Genomic DNA, 21340 nt, shown 5'->3' on the forward strand with positions numbered 1-21340 from the left:
TGACAATAGATCCCATGTTTAGTTTTTTTTTAATGATTTTTTTTATTAATTATTGTCCGTAAGACGTTTTTAAAAATCATAATTAAAGGTTAAAATTAAATGATAATTACCAAAATTATGGCAATTGTTTAATTATTATTGTGGTTAGATAAAACTGTAACATAAATTATATTTTGTTGTCTTCGTTATCGTGTTATAGCACTGCATCGAGCTCCCACCATGGAAGAAGACGCTGCTATACATAGATCTCCTTCTTCTGGGACACGACGAGGACCGGTTCCTCGGGCATGCTAAGCTCTACAGAAGTCGGTGATCGACGTCCATCAAGAGTGTACTACTGTGTATTCACGGAGGGAGAGGATGAGAAGAGGGTAGCAGTTCCTCAGACATGCATGCTGGCTACAGATGATGGAATGATACTTCATTCTGTGTTTCGTCGTACGGAGCGCCCCCATGAAAGCACAAGCTTAGTCCTCCTTCTTCTTCTTCTATGTTTGTTTCATCTCGTGATCTCCGTGCAACAGTGGACGATGAAGCCACTGTTTGGCAGGCAATGGATGATGCGAGCCTGCACTGCGTTGGGTGGTGCTGCTCACCCTAACTTATCAGAAAGAAATAGATACAGATCTAAATAAGAAGCAAACATAGCCTTTTGTAGGAGAAGAAATCATAAATGATTGGATGCTCAACTCAATGTTGCTCTTTGATATCTCTACCGGTGAGATACGATCCAAAACTCATTATTTTTTGTGCCAAAAGTTGATACTCTAATAAATCTAATGATAATTATTTATAATCTTATTGATTCTGATTAGCAAAAAAATTTTATCCTCACTTATTACGTATCACTCTTTAATATTTTGGTCTCTGTCTTTTTAAAAGTTACATTAAAAATCTTATATTTACTAAAATAAAATATTTAATCTTATTTCTCTTCATGTCATCGATTCTGCTGGCAAAAATACCACACGTGCTTAGTGATAAATATTTTATTTTTATAAGTATAGAGATTTCAATATAACCTTAAAAATATAGGGAGTAGCTAATTTCATTTTTATAAGTATAAGAATTTTAAGACAAAAGCGATTACGATGAAATGAAAATAATTGATTGTGTTCGTTAGTATTTAGGATATTAAAAAAATTAAATAAGTTAAAAGGGATACCTATAGAGGAAAAACTAAAAAATAAAAAACTTTTTCAGGAAAATAGGTCAAAATAAAACCTTGAAAGGTATGAGCACGTGTGCTGTTTCGTGCATTTCTCACCCCGTAATTTACCTGCTTTTTTATTGGAGAAATTGAGGGAGGCATTGCGGGCCCCATGGATCACCAGTGGCGAGGAAATAGAGGCGAGTGACGTATCTTTAAGGACAGGCGGAGATCAAAAGCCATCCTTTGTCCAAGGACGAACCAGGACGCGCCGCGTGTCCATTTCGTTGTCGTCGTCTCCTCCCCGAGCGTCACCACCTCCACTCCTTTTGTTCGCACTTCCCCCTTCGCGATTCTTCTCTCTTCCCATTTCCCGAACGATGACGAGGACCCCAAAACCCTCTCAATTTCTTTCCTTCGATCCGTTTGACTCCGGGGAAATTGACGGATCCGGTGGAGAATTCTTGTAATCTAGGGTTCCGCCGCCCCAAACCCTAACGACTCCCCCCCGATCGCAGCGGTGATCGATCCCCCCATGGAGGAATTCAATAGGCCCTCTGATGGCTTCGCCATCTGAGAGGGCTTTCATGGCGTCGGGGCCTCTGGTAGGCGGCGGCGCCGGTGGCGACGGTTCCCGCGAGAAGCACCGGTGGGCGGAGAGCAGCAAGGTGTACACTCGCAAGTCCTCTAACAAGACCCCCAAGCCCTCCTCTAATCCCCAGCCCCCTGCACCTTCCGCGGCCGAAAACAACGACCTCGACTCCGCCCGCCGCCAGCACTCCCAGCCGGCGCCGGCGCCCCCGGCTGCCTCGGACGATGCCTCCTCCAGCTTGAATCGTCCCCCGGCCGACCCTGCTTTCGCTGCCAATGGTCATGGCCGCAGCGTCACCATTAGCCTGGCGTCCAGATCGCGCCAGGAGATGCAGGAGCTCCGCAGGAAGCTCGCCACAGAGCTTGAGCAGGTGCGCGCTCTCTCCCGGCGGCTTGAGGCCCATGAGCTCCAGCTCGCCTCGGCGGCTGTCGCCCCTGCTGCTGGGTACACTCATTCGCAGCTCTCTGCCACTGATCCTAACACGCCAGTAGCTGCCAAGAGGGCGCCGGAGCTGGCCACCCCTACGACCGCCGCTGCTGGCCCGTTCTCTCGCCAGCTGAGTGTCTCGGTCTCTGCCATGGAGAACAACCTAAGCGAGGGTGTAGAGAAGGAGAAGCGGACTCCCAAGGCCAACCAATACTATCAAAATTCCGATTTTGTTCTTGGGAAGGAGAAGTTCCCACCACCTGACCCGCATGGAAATAAGAAATCAAAGGCCATTGGGGGAAAGAAGCAGTCCTCGGAGTTGTCAGATTACAGTGGCGCCCATCCAGCTGAGAAGAAACTCTATGTGCAGGCCTTCAAGAGTTGTGTTGTGCTGCTCTCGAAGCTGATGAAGCACAAGTATGGCTGGGTGTTCAATAAGCCGGTCGACGCAAAGGCCCTTGGCCTGCATGACTACTATAACATCATCAAGCACCCAATGGATCTTGGCACTGTGAAGTCCCGGCTTGCCAAGAACTGGTACAAGTCCCCACAAGATTTCGCCGAGGATGTAAGGCTAACCTTTTGCAATGCCATGACTTACAACCCCAAGGGGCAGGATGTCCATGTCATGGCTGAGCAACTTCTGCAGGTATTTGAGGAGCATTGGCCTGCCATTGAGGCCGAGTTCGCCTTTTTTTCCCATCCACCAGCCCCCAAGAAGCCCCCACCTCTTGACATGAGAATGCTGGAGAGATCAGACTCCACCGTGCATCCTGTGGTGGTTGAGCCAAAGACAAAGCCAGTGAACCAGCCGACTCACGTAGGCCGCGCACCTGCTTTGAAGAAGCCAAAAGCCAAGGATATGAATAAGAGGGATATGACTTTCGAAGAGAAGCAAAAACTGAGTAATAACCTGCAGAAGCTGCCTCCAGAGAAGCTGGAGAGCATTGTGCAGATTATTAAGAAGAGGAATTCATCGCTTAACCAGCATGATGATGAGATTGAAGTGGATATAGATAGTGTCGACGTGGAGACACTGTGGGAGCTGGATAGATTTGTCACGAATTACAAAAAGAGTTTGAGTAAGAACAAGAGGAAGGCTGAACTTGCAATTCTAGCTAGGCAGGAGGCCGAACTTAACACACAGGAAATGGCGCAGGGAATGGTATTACTTGGCATATCGTAGCTTTTGTTTTTTGTCAGTATGTTCATTCGGAACTATACATTTACTCTTAGCTCAATCGGCCTTGTCCTAGATTCAAGAGGCAGTTGTTGCTGAAGTACTTGAGAAGAGCAAGACAGGTAAACTACAGGTGTCTCCAGGTTTCTTTTGGTTGCAATACGTCATCAGATGCTTATTAGCTTATTTGAAAATGTAGCGGTTAATGAGAAATTTGCAGCTTCTTCATCACCAGTTGAAGGTGCAAAAAAGGGAGAAAATGCAAGTAGATCTAGTAGTTCAAGCAGCTCTAGTAGTGATTCAGGATCATCATCAAGTGGTACTGGGCTCCATTGTCTTTTGTTTTCAATGACATTCACAGCTTATTACATTCTGAGAATATTAATATGTAGCAACTATTTTTGACTGGAGTGAGTTAGATGAAGCACTTACTTTTGTGCAGATTCAGATAGTGAAAGCTCCTCTGCATATGGTTCTGATGCTGCACGTTCGCCTAGAACATGAACTGATTTAGGAAAGGTAGGGATTGATTATTTCTGAATTCAACTATCATAATTGTTTTCTGTTGACTACATATGACTAGGTTGTTGTATCTCTCTGTCAAATGCCTCTTACTGTGCATTATTTGTAGTTTTGCCTAAGATACAACAACCAGATTGTAGTCGTTACTTTATATGTTGCTCTTAACCATATGCGTGTACATGTTCATGAGAATTTCATATATACATATATCCAAGTGTCTGATTCGCCGAGGAGACAAATTGGATACAAGGACATGTACAAGAATAATAATTAAAATACAAAAAAGTACTTGTATTCTAATGTTAAGAAAATATACAATATTGAAGTTTAAGTGCATAAGAAGCCTGAGAATCATAAAAAAAATGCTTATTCTGTCATTGGATTTAGTGACAGTCGCTACCAGTTTCAATAACCTATCGGGTTAGTATATACTGAATGTCTTAGATGCTATATGGACCTGTACTGTCTGATATTATTGAATGATTAAATACAAGTTAAAAATGACTGCATATGAATTGGGACTGGTTTTATGATTCAATTCTAGTACTTGATTGGACTGGTACATACAGGTGTACATTTCAGCCTGGTGACCATTTAAAACCTTGATTGTCATGTTGGATACTGGAATAATATAATGGAGTCTGCTAAGTGTCATTCCTGTATGCAAGTGATATGCATCCAAATTTTTACATGAGAGCTAATATAGAAATGTTTGTTGTTGAACATTTTCCACACCATTTCCATTTCAAAATCATGCATGTATCTGGCTTCCAGTCCACAATCCATTTGATAGTTGAATCTTATTTAATTTATTAAAGAAGGAATGATATTTTTGGTGCTTAGTTTTTTCTAGCCATTAGTTCAAATCTTGTATATTATAAGGTAGTTACATTTGCTTAAAAAAATAGTTAGATGCATGAGGCAATATCAACAGCTCAATTTCACTTTAGTAGTTAGTTGGCACTTATCATGTAGGTCGGGAGTCTATTTGGGTGGAGGGAAGTGGCAATTTTTAGGCAGACCTTAGCTGGTCCTGTTTGAAATAAAAATTAATTTGTGGATCAATATCTCTAGTTTGCGGTGGCATTCTCTTGTTTTAGTTAGCATTTAATCTTTGCACCATCAGTAGTTGATAATGATATAAAACTAATTTAAATCATGGATCCCATAGGGTGTCTTTTACATTATTAGTTCATAAGTTGGAATAGATGGAATGCCTGCTTAGCAGGCTTGTTGATAATTGTGATCAAGTGCTCTAGCATCTATGAAGGATAGACATGTAAAAATGCTTGTGTCCCTATCAGATACTGACATTTGTCACTCACAGCAAAGCTATATTGATTATACAGTTGGAGTCTAAATCAGTTTGCAAGCTATTTCAGGAAAAAAAATCTGTGCCCTTTTCTGTCTGTTGGTCGATCTCTCTCTCATTTTCTGCTTGTTTCTGTTTCTTGACCTATTTTTTCCTCTTCTCCCATTTTGTGTTCATTTTTTAAATGTGATTCGAGCTGCAGTATTCCATCTGCTCTTTGGAGTCATCTTTTGCACCAGTTCATCATTTATTTATCTTGGTCCATATACTTTCTCCTTTTCTGTTACAGAACCTGAATGCGTCCCTTTTCAGCATATATTTGTTGTAAAACTGATCTTATTTACCAAAAAATCTGTACAGGGCAAGATTCATTCATGTTGAGTCAAGAAGTCACGGGATGTAAAAAGAGAGTGTGACATATGGTGGGGCCTTTACGATAGATTTGAATGTCTCTTGTTAGGAACCCACATAACTGTGCAATCATGAATTTAATCAGGTGAGATGGACTGAGTCTAGTTGTCAGCACATATGAAGATTTCTCCTAGCTGGATTGTCGATATGCATGGGCTTATCACTTATACCACTGTGAAGTGGCATTGTCAAGGTGGGAAAGCATGAGGGAAACTATGAATCCTTTGAGGCAGCTATGCAGACAAAAAAATGTTGTTCTATTTGGAAATTCCAGTTGGCAGGATTGCCTTGGTTGAACATTGGAAAAAAAAAAATCAAAATCTCCTTAGGAGCAAGCCAGATGTGCTGCTGAGGTGATTTCCCAAATTGAGCAGTTGGCTATGTTTTCAGCAGAAGGAATACCATTGGATGGACTTGCATAGCTTGCTTGGTAATGCCATTGGATAACATAGTAATTGGTCATTGGTGTAGCTATGAATATGGACTTTAGTTGATGTTACCACATGCTTGCAAAATCACGACAAGCAAATTTGATGGGCTATCCATGTAAGGGATTTGGATGGTGTGATCAACCAACACAGGGTCGAGTGCTTGCATCATTGCAACTTGTGGCACACAATTGATGGATTTACCATAATATATTTTCAGTGGATGTGCCATTCTTTATGATTGAAGATTATCTGCTTTAATGAATCAAATATGGTGGTACATCCTAGTGGTATAGTCTGAATGATATTTACTCAAATTGGTTTGGGAGGTATTTACCAATGGATTAGCCCAAATATGGATTTTGCACCTTTTAAACTAGGCATCTCTTTCCTATAATTTTCTCTTTACACTTTTACACTTCCATTCACTCTATTATCTTGAAAACTCACAAATATCTCTAAAATTTTTCTTAACTTCCTTTTAAAATGATTGAAGAACATTTGTGGGAGCTTTTTACTTTAAGAAGAAGGTTCAATCCCTAGATCCGATCTGATTTCCTTTCAAATCAATGTAAATTTGAATCTAATCTCTAGGTCAACTTTATGCAATTAGGTTTGGGTTTATAATTATTGTTATATCTTAAGCCTAGATCTTTGCCAATTTACCGATAGATATAGAAAAATTAACCCTAGATTATTGTAGATTTAAGCCATATCCATGTGAATCATTAAGGATAGTTCCATGAGGATCTACACTAATTTAGGCTACATGCATCCAGATTAGCCTAGATTTGCATGGATCTAGCATAGATATACAAAAAGTGTAGCTCATTACAAATCTGGCACTAATTTTTGTATGAGTATGAATTTGTGGATCTTATATGTTCAGAACTTTTATTATGGAAAATGGTCCTAGAGTAGAAATGTTTCGGTTCGGCATTAGGGTTGGAGTAGCACCATTATTGATGGTATTTACATTAGGACCATATCAGTCGGTGTGAAGGAATAATCCGAATGATGGAGTATGTGGTTGGTAGATTTTCCGATGTAGCAAAATGCAAGAAGTTGCCTCAAGAGATGAGAAAGACCTTTAGAGGAGACTTGACGCTCGAAAAATATTACGATTGAGAAAAAGATCGAGTATATGACATGCATACTACAAAGCCTCATGCCTATGATTAGTATGGGAGTCGTGACAATGATGTTGAAGGTGACCTTAACTTTATAACTAACTGACATTCATGCTTTGTTAGAGTTTCAACACGTGTATGAGTCCCTTACTATCATAGTATGATATCCTCAATCTAGGAGGCCAATCCGCCCTAAAAGAGAGATACAATACCTATCTAAATAAGAAGGTACAAGAGATTAGAGACGATTAAATCATTCAAAGGAGTGGGACCTCTATGGTGTTGCAATAATGTACGCACTTGGTTCGGACCCACAACAAAATAAGCACCATTAACTTGTTTATTGCAACAAAAGGGTAGTTATTTGTTGTTGCTTTTAAAATGATTCATGATGCTAACCATATAGAGGTTCAATGAACATAGAAAGTAAGGAGATTACATTAGAGTATGTTGTGTAGGTGGTGATAGAAAATGAGGCAAATTTTGAGAAGACCAACCTGATGGAGTTTAGAAATATTTATTTTGGGCGCCATGTGTAGCCTTATTGTATTGACTTGATAAAGGGCATCAGTGGTTTGATCAGTGATTTCAATAGGTGCTCGGGCGAGGCGAGGCGAGGCCCAAGCGCCTCGCTTCATTTCCAGGCGACGCGCTTCAAAGAGGCGTCGCCTGGGCGCTCGCCCTAGCCCAGGCGCCGGGCGCTTCGGGCGAGCGCCTGGGTTAAACCAGGCGACCGAACCAGCGTTTTAGGTCTGGTTTGGTCTTCGGTGCTTTAGTTGGTTCAAGCGAACTAACTAAATCACCGATATCAACGTGACTTCCCCAACCCTAACCCTGCTTGCCGTTCACGCTATCGTTGCTCGTTGCTGCCGCTCCCGCTCCCTCTCCCGCTGCTCGCTGCTGTCGCTGCCACTATCGTCGCTCTTGTTGCTCGCTGCTACCGCTGCCGCTGCCACTATCGTTGCTCGGCGATGCCGCTGCTCGCCGCTACCGTTGCCACCGTCTCCGCTCGCCGCTCCCGCTCCTGCTGCTCGTTGCTGCCGCTCCCGCTGCCGCTGGTCGCTGCTCCTTGCTACCGTTGCCACTGTCTCCACTCGCCGCTCCCGCTTCGGCTGCTTGTTGCTGTCGCTACCACTGTTGCTGCTGTTGCTCGCGGCTACAACTGTCGCTGCCACTGTCGTCGCTCCCGCTCCCGCTTTTCTTAGTCAGCACCTCGGTCTTCCCTTACACTCTTCTCTTCTCTTTCGATAGTATACTGTTAACGGTATACAGTATACGGTTAACTGTATACTAGTAATAATATTTATATTTATTAGATTAATAATATATTATTTTGATTTTAATACTGTTAATTTTTATTTATTTGAAATTATTGTTAGGTTTCAGGATAAATGACAAGTGTATAGAGCAACTCAATAGAGTCTCTAATGGCATAAAAAAAAGATCCTGTATGGAAGTATTATTATCTAAAGGATCCGAAAGATCCTAATGCAGTGACTTGCATGTTCTGCGATAAGACTACTAGAGGTGGTATTTTTCGTGCAAAACAACATCTAGTAGGAAATTTCAAGAATGCAGCAGCTTGTAAAAAGTGTCCACTTGAGGTAAAAGAAGAGTTGCCGAGTTATATGAATGAAAACTAGATGCAAAAGAATGAATCTTACGGGAATTTACCAGAAGACAATGTTGAACATCTCAGGGATGAAGAAAAAGATTATTCTATGAGTATTAACCCAAGTGGGAAAAAAGTATAGGACAAAAAAGGAAAAGAAGTTATGAGTACTAAGAAGGGTAAAAAAGGATCGATGGATCTATATATGTTTCAAGGATCACAGAAGCAACAAGGGCAAGCAGAAGACTCAAAATTTAGACAAACAAATATAAGTGATGCTTGTGAAAAAGAAATAAGAGACAATTCAACACATTATTCGCTTCTTCTATCAGGCTGATCTTCCTCTTAATACAACTCGTTTAGATAGTTTTAAGGAAATGATTGAAGCTATTGGAAGATATGGTGCGGGATTAAATCACCAAGTTATTATGAGATGCGAGTTCCATTGTTGCAAAAAGAATTGAATTATACAAATGACTTACTAAAGGGTCATAAAGAATTATGGGCAACACATGGTTGTTCTATTATGTCAGATGTTTTGACTGACAGGAGGCGCAGGAGTATAATTAATTTTATGGTTAACTGTTCTTTATGGACTATGTTTGTGAAGTCACTAGATGCTTCTTTTGTAAAATCTGGAGACAAGATATATGATTTACTTGACAAGTTCATGGAAGAAATTGGAGAACAAAATGTTGTTTAAATCATAATCGACAATGGAAGCAACTATGTATTAGCTGGTAATATTCATCTTTTGAATTTTTTAATTATTTTATCTTCAATTAAATGTGTTAAACTGTTAAGTCTTATCATTTTTGTTATCCTTTATCTCATGTAAATTGCTTGGAACAAAAATACAAAACTTATGTTGGACTCAATGTCCGACACATTGTATTGATTTAATGTTGGAGGATATTGGAAAGATCTTAGACATCAAGAAAACCTTAGAAAGGGCAATTTGTGTTGTTGGATTTCTTTATAATCATATTGAGGCTTTGAATATGATGAGAGAATTCACAGGGAATAAAGAATTAGTGAGATATGGTGTCACCCAATTTGCTACTTCATTCTTGACATTACAGAGCGTGCATTGTTAAAAACATAATCTGAGAAACATGTTTACCTCTAAGAAATGGGTGACAAGCAAATGAGCGAAAAAAGCAAAAGACAAGAGGGCTACTGATATCATCTTAATGCCATCCTTTTGGAATTATGTAGTCTTTATATTAAAGGTAATGGGCTCTCTTGTTCGAGTTCTTCGGTTGGTGGATAATGAAAATAAACCCGCAATGAGATATATTTATGAGGCTATGGATATAGCAAAGAAGACGATTAAAATGTCTTTTAATGAAAATAAAAAAAAATATGAGAAAATTTTTACAATCATTGACGAAAGATGGAATTGTCAATTTCATCGTCCCTTACATGCTGCAAGATATTATTTGAACCCTGAATTCTTTTATAAGATTAAATCTGTTGGGTTTGATGCAGAAGTTTTGGATGGATTATATCAGTGTGTTGCAAGATTAGTTCTAAGTTTTGAGGTGCAAGATAAGATTATTTGTGACGTAGTTGTCTTGGATCGAACGACCATTGGAATTCTAAAAAGACATTCGACATTTTTATATAAAGATCATTTGTAATAATAACATAAATTTTACAACTGAATGGTGGAGTTTATTTGGAAATTCCACCCCGAACTTACAGCAATTTGCTATTAAAATACTTAGTTTGACATGTAGTGCTTCGGGTTGTGAGCGAAACTGGAGTGTCTTTGAGCATGTAAGGATCACTAAATAATTTTGTTTTAATTAATTAATTAATTTAGATAGATGTATTAATATATTTTTAAATTATATGATATGACTGATTCACTCAAAAAGAAGAAATCGGTTGGACATCAACGATTGCACGATCTTGTTTACATAAAGTATAATCAAGCTTTGAAGGCTCGTCATGATTTGCAAAATAGAATCGATCCAATCTCATTGTAAGATATTGATGATTCAAATGAGTTGTTGGTGGGAGAAATAGGTGCTAACTTGCAAGATGCCGAAGACGAGCTTGTATTTGAAGATGATAGATTGACATGGGGAGATGTGGCAAGAGCTTCAGGTGCTGGAGAATTATAAACATATACAAGACATATGACAAAGAGAAAAATGAGTGCAAAAGCATCAAACTCGACTTCTGCTATTGTTAAAGACATAGAGAATGAAACATGTTTTGATGAAGAGGAAGGACAAGAGGAAGATGATGAATTCAATGAAGATGATTTGTGTGAAAATGACGATAATATTGATTATGATGAATGACCTTGATGTAAAATTTTATTGTTTTGAATTTTGAAATTTTTTGTTAATGTGACATTGTGATTTTGTACCTTAGATTTTCTTAATTTAATAGCATATTTTTATTTAAAATTTTAAATAATTATATTTATTAATTATATTATATATTTTTATATTTTAGCGTCTCACTTCACTTGGGTGAGCGCCCAACGCCTCGTACGTTTTTGGATCTTAGCGCCTTTTGGCGCCTAGCGATTTTTAAATCACTGGGTTTGATGATAGTCAAGAGGATAATAGCAAGGGCCCAGGTCATCAGTAGATACATCTACAATCATCACCGTTGTATGCTTTGATTTAAATACTCATATACGGAGTGAGATCCTGCGGCTTGACATCGCCTGATTTGTCAAAACGTGGTCTATATGGTCAGACTTTGGGTAGTTTGTCTGTTAGGGACCATGGCAAGACACAACATGTTAAGACATTCAATCGACAAGACAAAGGATCTAAGCTTCGTAGTAAATTGATTTGTTGGACATAATTCCCGAGCAATAGATTTAGTCGGTGATGAGAGACCTTCATAATATGCACTTTATGAGGTCTGTGGAGATAATAGTGATATAAACAGGAGTGTGTTGACCGATGATCTTGGTCACCATAGCGGATAATCATGATTGATATGAACAACATGAGAATCTACATGGTTTGTTAATGATTGTTAGGATAAAGGAAAGATTATTAATTATTATAAGAAGATTAAACAAAACCTATACGATCTCGACATTGACAAGTGTTTACATCATTCACTTCTTACTATGGTGGATCACATGGCCAACAAATGTATGGTGACAATTGATTATAATTATCATGCAACGGAAGTGTAATGTCGAGGGTTGCAGCTCTAGTACACTTTATCCAATAAATCCTTGGCATGATTGTACTTGCCCCAAGTTCCTCCTACCACACTATCATGAACATAGCTTATTTTGCCTAAGCTCTGTGACACCCTTGTGATACCCGTTCGTAAAAAGGTTAACCTCTCCAAAACCTCACAAGGTCTACTAAGGACATGTTAAAAAAAAAAGCTACCAGGTTAGTTAAAATGGGAAAGCATGGAGCAAACTACCGCCATTATACTGTTGAAGCGTAGCTCGAGTTCATATAAGCATAGCTCAGCAAAACATTTTATTTGACAACTGAAATGGTCACACTTTGCTTGTAGGGGATGATTGTGCAACAAAGGGTCCAAGGCTAGTCCCTTGTCCGCAAAGTCCTCGTGCAAAAGTGATTATGCGACATTGGTTGCAGGATCGAGTGATAACATAACCCTAGACATTAGCCTGGAGCCCTACCACCTTAGACGCTACTGCAAGCTTGAGGCCTTGTTTTGGGAGGTTTTGTTCAAGAGTGATGATCTCTCGTGAATTCCACCTACATGCCAAAAAGGCTATACGATCCAATTAAAATTGGGTTGCCAATCCTGATATAAACCCCTTATGTGTTGTTTAAGGCATGAATATATCGAAAAGATAGTCGACTGCATAGACACGATTTCACACTTTACAAGCTTGTGCGAACAGTTCATGGGAGAAAGTACGTTGTATTCTATTGTGCTTATTGCTTCAACGTTCTTGTTGAAGTCTTTGCGAATGTTGCACCTCCTAGTTACATCTTTAAATCTCCTTTGGTTGTGAAGCTCCCCGTTGGTCTCTTGATACTACTACTAGTAGTTGAACTTTGATTTGCCAACATTGCCTGAACTCACCATTGACTCTGACTATAGGATGGGGTTGGTGGATTTATGATAATTTTTGTTGGTACCTATAGATCCTTTTGAGGAAGGAAAATGATCTTTTTCTTTTTGCATGACAGTCCCATGAATATCTTGCACCAATTGAACTGGATTGATGCTTATTGAAGCTTACTGAGCATCACCTCAAAGAATTTTGAGGCCTTCTTTGTAAATTTTTACTCATCGATTCACTCTTTTGCTTAGCCCTTGCCTCTAGGTAGATTCACATTAACTATGCATTTTGATGTCATTTTATTGGGTGGATAACGAGGTACTTGGTTCTGGTTATTCTTTTAAAAGTTGAGGATACCAAGGTTATCTGACTTGGCTTGCCTCCTCGTGATACAATTCTTGCATAAGTTGGCTACTTGACTTGGCTTGCCTCCTCGAGATACACTTATTACATAAATTGGCTATTTGACTTTGCTTCCGTTTTGCCTCTTACTTTTGAAATGCAACAAGTGTTTCCTTAAAAAGAGCAAAATTTCACCAAGATTGGAACAAGTCTTTGATAAACCTAGTCGTCCTTTGGGGGTGTATTGACTTCATCTGTCGCCTACTCCATTGAGCAGTAAAGGATACAACATCGCGTGCCACCTACTCCTCCTTTAGTTGAAAACCATCACATTAATCTGAAGTCCCCTAGTTTCAGCTAACTTGATAAAAAGCTTTTTGACAAAGGCCTAGCAAAGCCCTCTAGCAATTGTCCTACCTTGTCTTTTGTTCTTGGAGGTTATCATTGCATTATTTACTGCATTGGTCCCCTTTCTCAACCATAATGCTCTTTTTGATGAGAGAAAAGTATCCATAATAGTTCGAAAGTCCCATTTCTGTGGTATCAAGAAGCTCTCTCGTGTCCACGACCCTACTATCCATCATTTTGCATCCGCATCCCTTTTCTTCGCAATTGGTAGAATCCACCACTACAACATCATGTCACTCCCATTCATCTCTTCGCTTGATCTTGGGTAGCCAAGTCCCTTTGTACTTATCATTGTTTCCTCACACCTTTTTGACTATTTGTGTTAACACCTTTGTGTTTGTTAAGTATCTCCTCTCCGGTCAATAAAAACACATACTATAACTCCTTTACGCGGCCTTTGTTTTCTTGTTATAGGGTTCACGCTAACTTGCATGCCTTTATTCTTTGTGGCATCACTGGTAGCAATGTTTGTTTGTTCAAACTTGTCCACTGACTGTGTTGGGCTCCCTCGAGCGAATGTAAGCTCTAGAGAAGTTCATTTATAATCTTTGATCATACCTTTGTATGATCAAATCCCTCATTGGACTTCATGGCATGTACTAGAAAGATCCACCTCTATGGTACTGCCATTCATTTGTAGATGTCTGCAACTTCATTTGATGTCAATTTGGTTCACACACGAAAGATCATCTCTATGATACCATGAAATTCACTTGTTGCATCCATAGCCTTTTCTCGTCGTGTTGCCCACTGAAATGAAGCTCCTAACATCTCCAACCAACCATCCCTCAGATGATTAAATCCCTCATAGGACTTCCTACATAGGGTATCACCTTGCCCTGAACGGGCCTCTGCTTTGAGTCATCGCTTGGTGACATCCCAGCAATCCTTTTATCTTTTATTGGAAACGCGATCTGCAACCTTCCCGTTGTAGGACCTTTGCCCATCGATGTTCATCCATTCCCACAGCATCGAGCCACCCATGAATGATGCTTAGCTTTGGGCTAATTCGTCTCCCAATAGCTCTTGAAGTTTCATCGACTTTGTTGAAGGTTATGTAAATGTCTAGATCATGTGCCTCTGCCCCAGCACAATTTCGTTGTGATAGCATCTTAGTGCATTCTCCTATGACAACTTTAGCACCTGAGCATTTTCTTCAAGAGTGCTTGCCTTTGCGGCCTCTCGTCGTGTGCTAAGGTTCTCTAGTTCCATCTTCATTGCTACAAGTTGAGTTGAGTCTCCCTTCCTTGTTTCCCTGTCAATTGCACCACTAAGATATAATGTGTCTGACTTGAAGCTCCCTTCGACCTTGACACCATGTGAGATGAGTCTTGATCGATCAATATGAAAAAAACTAAGTAACGACATGGTTCTGCTCTTGCGTTTGTATTTATGTCCTCAATCTACGTTCGAGGAAATCGCCACAAGGTTTGAACATACTTAAAAGGCAAACGGATGGCTGTGTACAAGGTTTTACATGTTGTGGACCTGCACAATCAGTCTGTGACAACACGGGTTGTTCATGATTATGTGGTGAGATTGCTGTCATGTTATTGCATTAGTGTCACATTGTTTACCTGAGGGCAGTTTTATTCATGAGGCTTGCAGTCACACCCTATTGATGTATAGTTTGATCAATGTCGAGTGTCCTGATTTACCAATTGTTGATTCATGTTGATCATTTTGGTTGTAGGAACAGTATATATTTTACTTTTGCATCTAATTTATTATAATTATATGTTACTTAGAACTCTTTATGTACATGTATTCTTTGGATAATGCATTTGAGCCTTATCCAATATATGTTTCAATTGGGTATTTTATATGTTTTTATATTAGAATCACCTTATTGTTACCAATATTGATTATATTTGTTAATAATAGGTGAGAAAGAACACTAAATTAAGGGTTTTTATTTTTCCTGAATTTTTGGGCTTTTTTGATACCATGGTACATATGGACATACCACGTGCCAGTATGCTGTTAAGTGCCGGACACATGCTGGTATGGGTCTGGCACTCAAAATTCAATTGCATGATCTGCCTAACTAATCTATGCGCAATTTTGTGCAACTTTTCTATGCTCTTGATGTTTCATGAGATTGATAATCGCTTTTGTGGAAATAACATTACTTGACATAACTGGTACTGTTCCATGTATTGTGAGTAATGCTTGGAGTTAAAGGTCGTGCTTAGGAGTAGAATGGCTTACATGGCATTGTGCTTTTGTTACATCATGCCATGCAGCAGATTGTTTCATGACGAGGCATGATGAAATGAATAGTTACAGCACCTTGGGTAATAAAAGGTCAACGAGCTTGGTTACATGCTATTTGGTTCTCTCTTTTCCAGTTTGTGGATGATATTTTGGGTTGCTGTGGTATCCAACCTTTTAACTAATCAAGCCGATTGGGACTTGGGCTGGAATTTATTAATCAATATGCAGACCACAGTTTTCATCCAGTACTGGTTCACACTAGGTTCACCACCCTGTAAGAATATCATACCAAGCCTGGTGTCCAATTTTCCTAGTCGGAATCGTATGCACTGGATGGTAGATCTACTGTCCAATAGCTATCCTTTTTGTCTTACTTTTTGATAGCTTTTGGCAGCTGTTCGTCTCTCTCTCTCTCTCTCTCTCTCTCTCTCTCTCTCTCTTCATCTTCCTCCCTCCTAAGCCATTTTCACCTCTTCCTCCACCCTGTCATGTCGCCTCCATGGCCACTGTCTCCTCTTAAGGGATTCCTGTATGCCTCTCCCTTCATCTCATCTTCCTCCTCGTCTTTCCCCTTCTTTTCCTCCTCTTTCACCTGTTCTCTTCCTTCTTTCTCTCCTCCTCCTTCCCTCTTTTCTCTCTCTTTTTAGTTCAGACAGTATCACCCCATAATAGTACTGATACGTCGGATTTGTTCCAGAATCATGATGGTCCGGCCACTGACTGATATCTGCACTGGCCAAGTTTTTACACCTTGGATAAAACTTCATAATAACCATAGCAACCGTGGATATCATGCCTCCATCTCAAGTAGCATCTCAAGTAGCAACCCTTTTGTTGTGATAGCATCCCTTGCCCATCTCAAGTAGCATGTCTTTGTTATCAACTTTCAAATGAGAACTTGCGCAAATGATCTGTATATATCCGCCTCGAGGATAGCTTTTCCTTTTCCAGCAGTCTTACACGTGCATGCTGCGTTGGATCACCTAGATTCAACCTACGTATTTCCCATGTCATGTACATGCGACAACTCAATTAAACTGCTATCATGGTAATCCTTTTTATTGAACTCTCCATATTTTCAGGTTGACTACAATATTTCCTGTGTGATGACAGATGCCATGTACTTATCAAACTGGATGGTGGCTGGATCATCTTCGGGATGGTAATGCACTAAAAACACCGGTGTGCCAAGCTAGGGGACATCCAACTTCCCACCTTAAAACAATCTTTGTTACATGTTTGAAGCAATTGCAGGTTTCTAGCTGTAGGTTGGGGTTAGAAGGGCAGTAGGAGTAGAGAATTATGTATTTGGTGGTGTTAGTGGTTGTTTTTGTTCATGCAGATGTTCGTTGTAGGGGTGCAGCAATTCATTGGTACAAATAATTTAGTGTGACTGTTGCTAATGTATATGTAGATGATTCCCTAGTCATCCCCATCAACCGGTAAACCTACCTAATGTGGCGAAAGCCACAGTGCACTGGGAAGTGTATTAACTGTTCTGTAAGCTTTGGTAATAAGAAATGTACATTTGGATCACTTGGTCGAAATCCATGAAACTTACCATTATATCTTGTTGGACGGTGGCGTCGTAATTGTCGTGTTGGAACATTTGTGCCGTGATGTACATTTTTGTGATACAATGACTACCGTTCATCTCATTTGTTTTGATGAGCCCGGCGGGGAATAATAATCTTGCAAGAATCCATGGAAAAGACCATCTTTTTTTTGTTTTTTCTTTTTCGGATTTGGTGGGTTTTTTTTTTTTATTTTTTTATTTTTTATCAGTGATGAAATTGCCCTTTTCTTTTTTGAATTTGAAATTTGGTAGAGGAACAATAAATGTTTGGTTGCTATGATCCGACCTAAAATTACACTGTTTACATTACTTAAATTAAAATTAACAGTCGTTCATCATGCAACCCTATATATCAATTCAATTCAAAATTTTGATTGCAGAATAAATAAAGGTGACATGAAAAATCCAAAGCAAATTTTTTCGGTGGATTAATGAATAATCTCTTTCTACTTCGTTCGTTCCTCATGCCAATTACAATCGATATTATTCATCCCGACTTGCTTGATTCGATATGATAATTGGGACATTAATTCGGTGAGCATGATTATTAATAATCTCTTGCCTGAATCTAGAATTACGACTCCTCATCCTGGACGTAGACCTTCAATTCAATTGGGACCGAGTCGATTTCATGAACCTGACGCTTCAACGCATGGGGGTTTCTTATTCTCCCATCATCGTTAAGCTTCATTCCAAAAGAAAAAGTGCAATCGGAACGACACACGACCACTCCCAACTAAAGCGTAGTGACATGGGGGGCACACACACACTAATAAAGCACCCAAAAAGTTCCCCCGCCGTGGATCCATATCCACACATGAATCATTGAATCGTGTTGGTTTATAATAAATAGTGTAGGCATGAGATCGTCATCTACTTTTTTTTTTTTTTAAAATCATATAATAATCTAACTTAAAAGTCATAGTTATGGGGAACACACGAGCGAGAAGAATATTTGGTGGATGAACAGACGTGAATGGCGCAAAAAATTGACGTATACGACAGGGGGGGGGGGTTGAAAAGCTCAATAAAAAAAAGGGTGTAGAATCAAATAATTAATATAATGAATCACCCTAATTATTGATAGTAGGATTTTGAGATCGAATTATGCCAAAGGTCGAGGGTAAACAGTAAGAGATCCTACTATCTATCATGTTTCAATCTCAAGTAGCTTCTTGAATCAGTTCCGAAAGAGATCCAGTTAAAACAGTAGAGCAAAATGCGAAAGAGATGTTTTAACAAGTAGCCAAACAAAGAACCTCTACGTAGGAGAGAACACAGTGATGACTTTAAAGAAACAAAAAAGATTAAGTTTAATGGCTGTTAAGTTTGGTATCATGCATCACGGAACCACATGAAAAATATTTAGGAACATTATCTGCCTCTTTCTGATTTGCTAATGAGGAACAGTGGCAATACATACTATTTTAATCTTGGTAGTGTTCAGAGGAATATTACGGTTCATAATGATATATAGTCAACATTTCAGAAAGTACAGTAGGAGGATTCAGGATTTACAGGTGGTACTTAATTAGGGACATTAAAATGAGAAGATTAGTCTCTTCACCCCATACAAGTTTCTATTTTGTACTTACCCTCCAAATTATTTGCATGGGGTCAACGAGAGAGACACACCATAACCCTAACACAGGAGGAGGAGGAGGAGGAGGATCCTGTTGGAAGCAGAAGAAGATTCACACAACCACACGAACGTTCTGTACGACTGGGCTCTCCTCTATGCTCTCCAGCGTAGGTTTCCACACTTTAGCTTTTCCTCTCTCTTTCTCCATCTCTCGGTGCATCTCCGACAACACATCTTCCAGCCTCTGTTCCCCTTTCTCCTTCAGATGAAGCACCAGCCATTCCAGCTCCTTCCTCGTCAACAAGATCTTGACCTTGCAACTTCCTTCCTCGATGGCTCGTCCATCTCCTCCTCCAGCTGGCTTCATATCTTCTTCCAGCTGCTTCGGAGCACATCTCTCCATGCAGTTGCCCATGTCTCCCTGGCACCCAAGCTTCAGCTCCACAATCTTCTGTAATGGTTGTTGGACTGCAAGGGCTGGTTTAACGATGAGCAATTAGTGGCATGCGTGTGTCAGAGTAGGGTTAAGCGAAAAGGTGGTGGTGGCTTCAAACTGCAAATTAACTATATGTTCCTACTGCACAAAATCTCCTCTGAGCTGGTGGCCATTGTATCGATGGCAAAACATACCTTTTACTGTTTGATAGCAATCCCTCTCTTTCTAAATCATGTGCAGAGCACCACACAGTCGAAAGTTGTCGGAGGACCGTCCTCCCCACTGCTATCTTTTTTCCTGCTTGGTCACTTTTTCATGACACATTTACCCACAATCATTTGATACTTATCTTTTGCCAGTTAAGAAGACCACTGATTTGCTTCCGTTAGTCGAGAAACGAAAAGTGATACTGCTTTAGGACAAGAACTTCGTAAGAGTCCTGCTTGAGCCAAGATATCTGCAAGCATTTCTCAATCAACAATTTATATGTCAAGCTATAGAAAACTAAAGCAGTGAATTAGCATTCGATGTTTCCAAGTGGTGCAGCATAGAGAAAAAGATGATATCATTCCAACCTTCCGAACCTTAAATTTAATGACCTGTTGTAACATCTAACAGGCAGATCGTCGCTATAGGTAATGGCATAAATGGGTCAATATGGATCAGTGACCGGATAAGACCAAGCAGGATTTGATAGAAACCAAACTGAAAACAAAAAAGGTTTAAGGAGTCGAAAAAGAGTGAGCATATTTTAACTAGCAAGAAAACAAATAAAAGCTGACGATGCTGCAAAGAAAATGTTCCATCTTTTAGGTTCTGCAGGCATGTCTTCATTAACTGGTTTTATTAGATGCTGCAAAGAAAAATCTACTTTGCCCTCACTTCACCTCAACAAATTCACTCCACATTATACACAAAAAGATGTTAACTCTGGGTCTTTTAAAGTTGTTCCTGGGTTATACAAAACCATTCTCATTCTAGTCAATTCTTTCAAATTAGTAGAAGGAGATTAAATTTTTGAACGACTAGATCAGTATTCTTTACCTCCCGTATGATTTGTAAGTGGTGCCATGAATCAGTCATCTTAAATATTAGGAAATGGGAGCATTCCTTAACCATTTTAAACTTCACAGTCAGTCTTTTAAAGGAGAAGAGGGGCGTAAAAAGGAGGTTGATCTTTGCCTATTAAAGGAAGATCGATGGTGAATATCGATGGCCTCGACGGAAGAGGAATCGGAGGAGTGGATATAGGTCACGACGATCGAACCATTATAAAATTGGTGTGTTCTTCTCTGGTTTGCATTTCTATATTTAAGCAATTTACATTACTGCAAACTGAATCTTTACTTGTCTACTGCATTCACTTCATATACGAACGAGAATTCAAGCTATCTTTCCGAGTTCGATTTCTAACGTACGAAAGAGTTTTATGAAACCGACGTAATTTACCGCTGCACTAATTCACCCCCCCCCCCCCCCCCCCCTCTTAGTACTGATTTGTTCCTAACAGTGCCACGAATCAGGCATCTTAAACAGTAGGAAATGGGAGCATTCCGTAACCAATTTAAGCTTCACAGTCAGCCTCCTTGCAAGATTGGGACTGCCCGTTGGTCACTGGTCCCCTCGTTCCTGACAGCATAAGCATGAGACAACCATAGTGTCATATATCACCTCCGCTCTTCGGCTGACTGTTGACACTCTTCTTGATGGGTTGAAATGGAGAACGCACGATGGTTATCACCTCCGCTCGGAAGGAGAAGATCAGAGCGTATCTCTTGCTCTGGCCTGAAGATAGAAGAGCTGCTCTTCAATATCACTGGTAGCAGCTACATGGGAGCATTTGATATCATCAGTAACAATTTTTAAGTTAGGTCTTACATCGGATATCACAAGAGGTGTGCCATAAGAAAGTATGCTTGTCAAATATCTGGCATCAGATATTTTGCATTAATTTGTTTGATAAAAAAAGTGAACAGTTTA

At 39.8% G+C, this 21340-nt stretch overlaps 1 protein-coding gene across 6 annotated transcripts; it reads left to right on the forward strand.

Moving 5' to 3' along the window:
- Window positions 1-1490: 1490 nt before the first annotated feature.
- LOC103971236 (transcription factor GTE4) lies at window positions 1491-17302 on the forward strand. Of its 6 annotated transcripts, XM_018820829.2 has the most exons (6): window positions 1491-2736; window positions 2818-3333; window positions 3425-3470; window positions 3548-3667; window positions 3791-3867; window positions 16880-17302. In XM_018820829.2, the coding sequence occupies exons 1-5, from the start codon at window positions 1711-1713 to the stop codon at window positions 3850-3852; spliced, it is 1770 nt and encodes a 589-aa protein (XP_018676374.2). In that variant the 5' UTR covers window positions 1491-1710; the 3' UTR covers window positions 3853-3867; window positions 16880-17302. The 6 variants fall into 6 exon arrangements, with proteins under 6 accessions (XP_018676374.2, XP_009383484.2, XP_009383483.2 ...); XM_009385209.3 differs by having other exon boundaries at window positions 1491-3333; window positions 3569-3667; window positions 16849-17302; XM_009385208.3 differs by having other exon boundaries at window positions 1491-3333; window positions 3569-3667.
- Window positions 17303-21340: the final 4038 nt, after the last annotated feature.

The sequence above is a fragment of the Musa acuminata genome, chromosome BXJ1-11 (assembly GCF_036884655.1).
Source record: "Musa acuminata AAA Group cultivar baxijiao chromosome BXJ1-11, Cavendish_Baxijiao_AAA, whole genome shotgun sequence".
In the NCBI taxonomy this organism is placed as follows: Eukaryota; Viridiplantae; Streptophyta; class Magnoliopsida; order Zingiberales; family Musaceae; genus Musa; species Musa acuminata.

Bases quoted from the DNA above. Each gene is read 5' to 3' on its own strand.
- LOC103971236 (XM_009385207.3), top strand. From the start codon at position 1,711: ATGGCTTCGCCATCTGAGAGGGCTTTCATGGCGTCGGGGCCTCTGGTA. The intron at 3,334-3,424 runs GTATTACTTGGC...GCCTTGTCCTAG, and splicing joins AGGAAATGGCGCAGGGAATG to ATTCAAGAGGCAGTTGTTGC. The intron at 3,668-3,790 runs GTACTGGGCTCC...ACTTTTGTGCAG, and splicing joins TTCAGGATCATCATCAAGTG to ATTCAGATAGTGAAAGCTCC.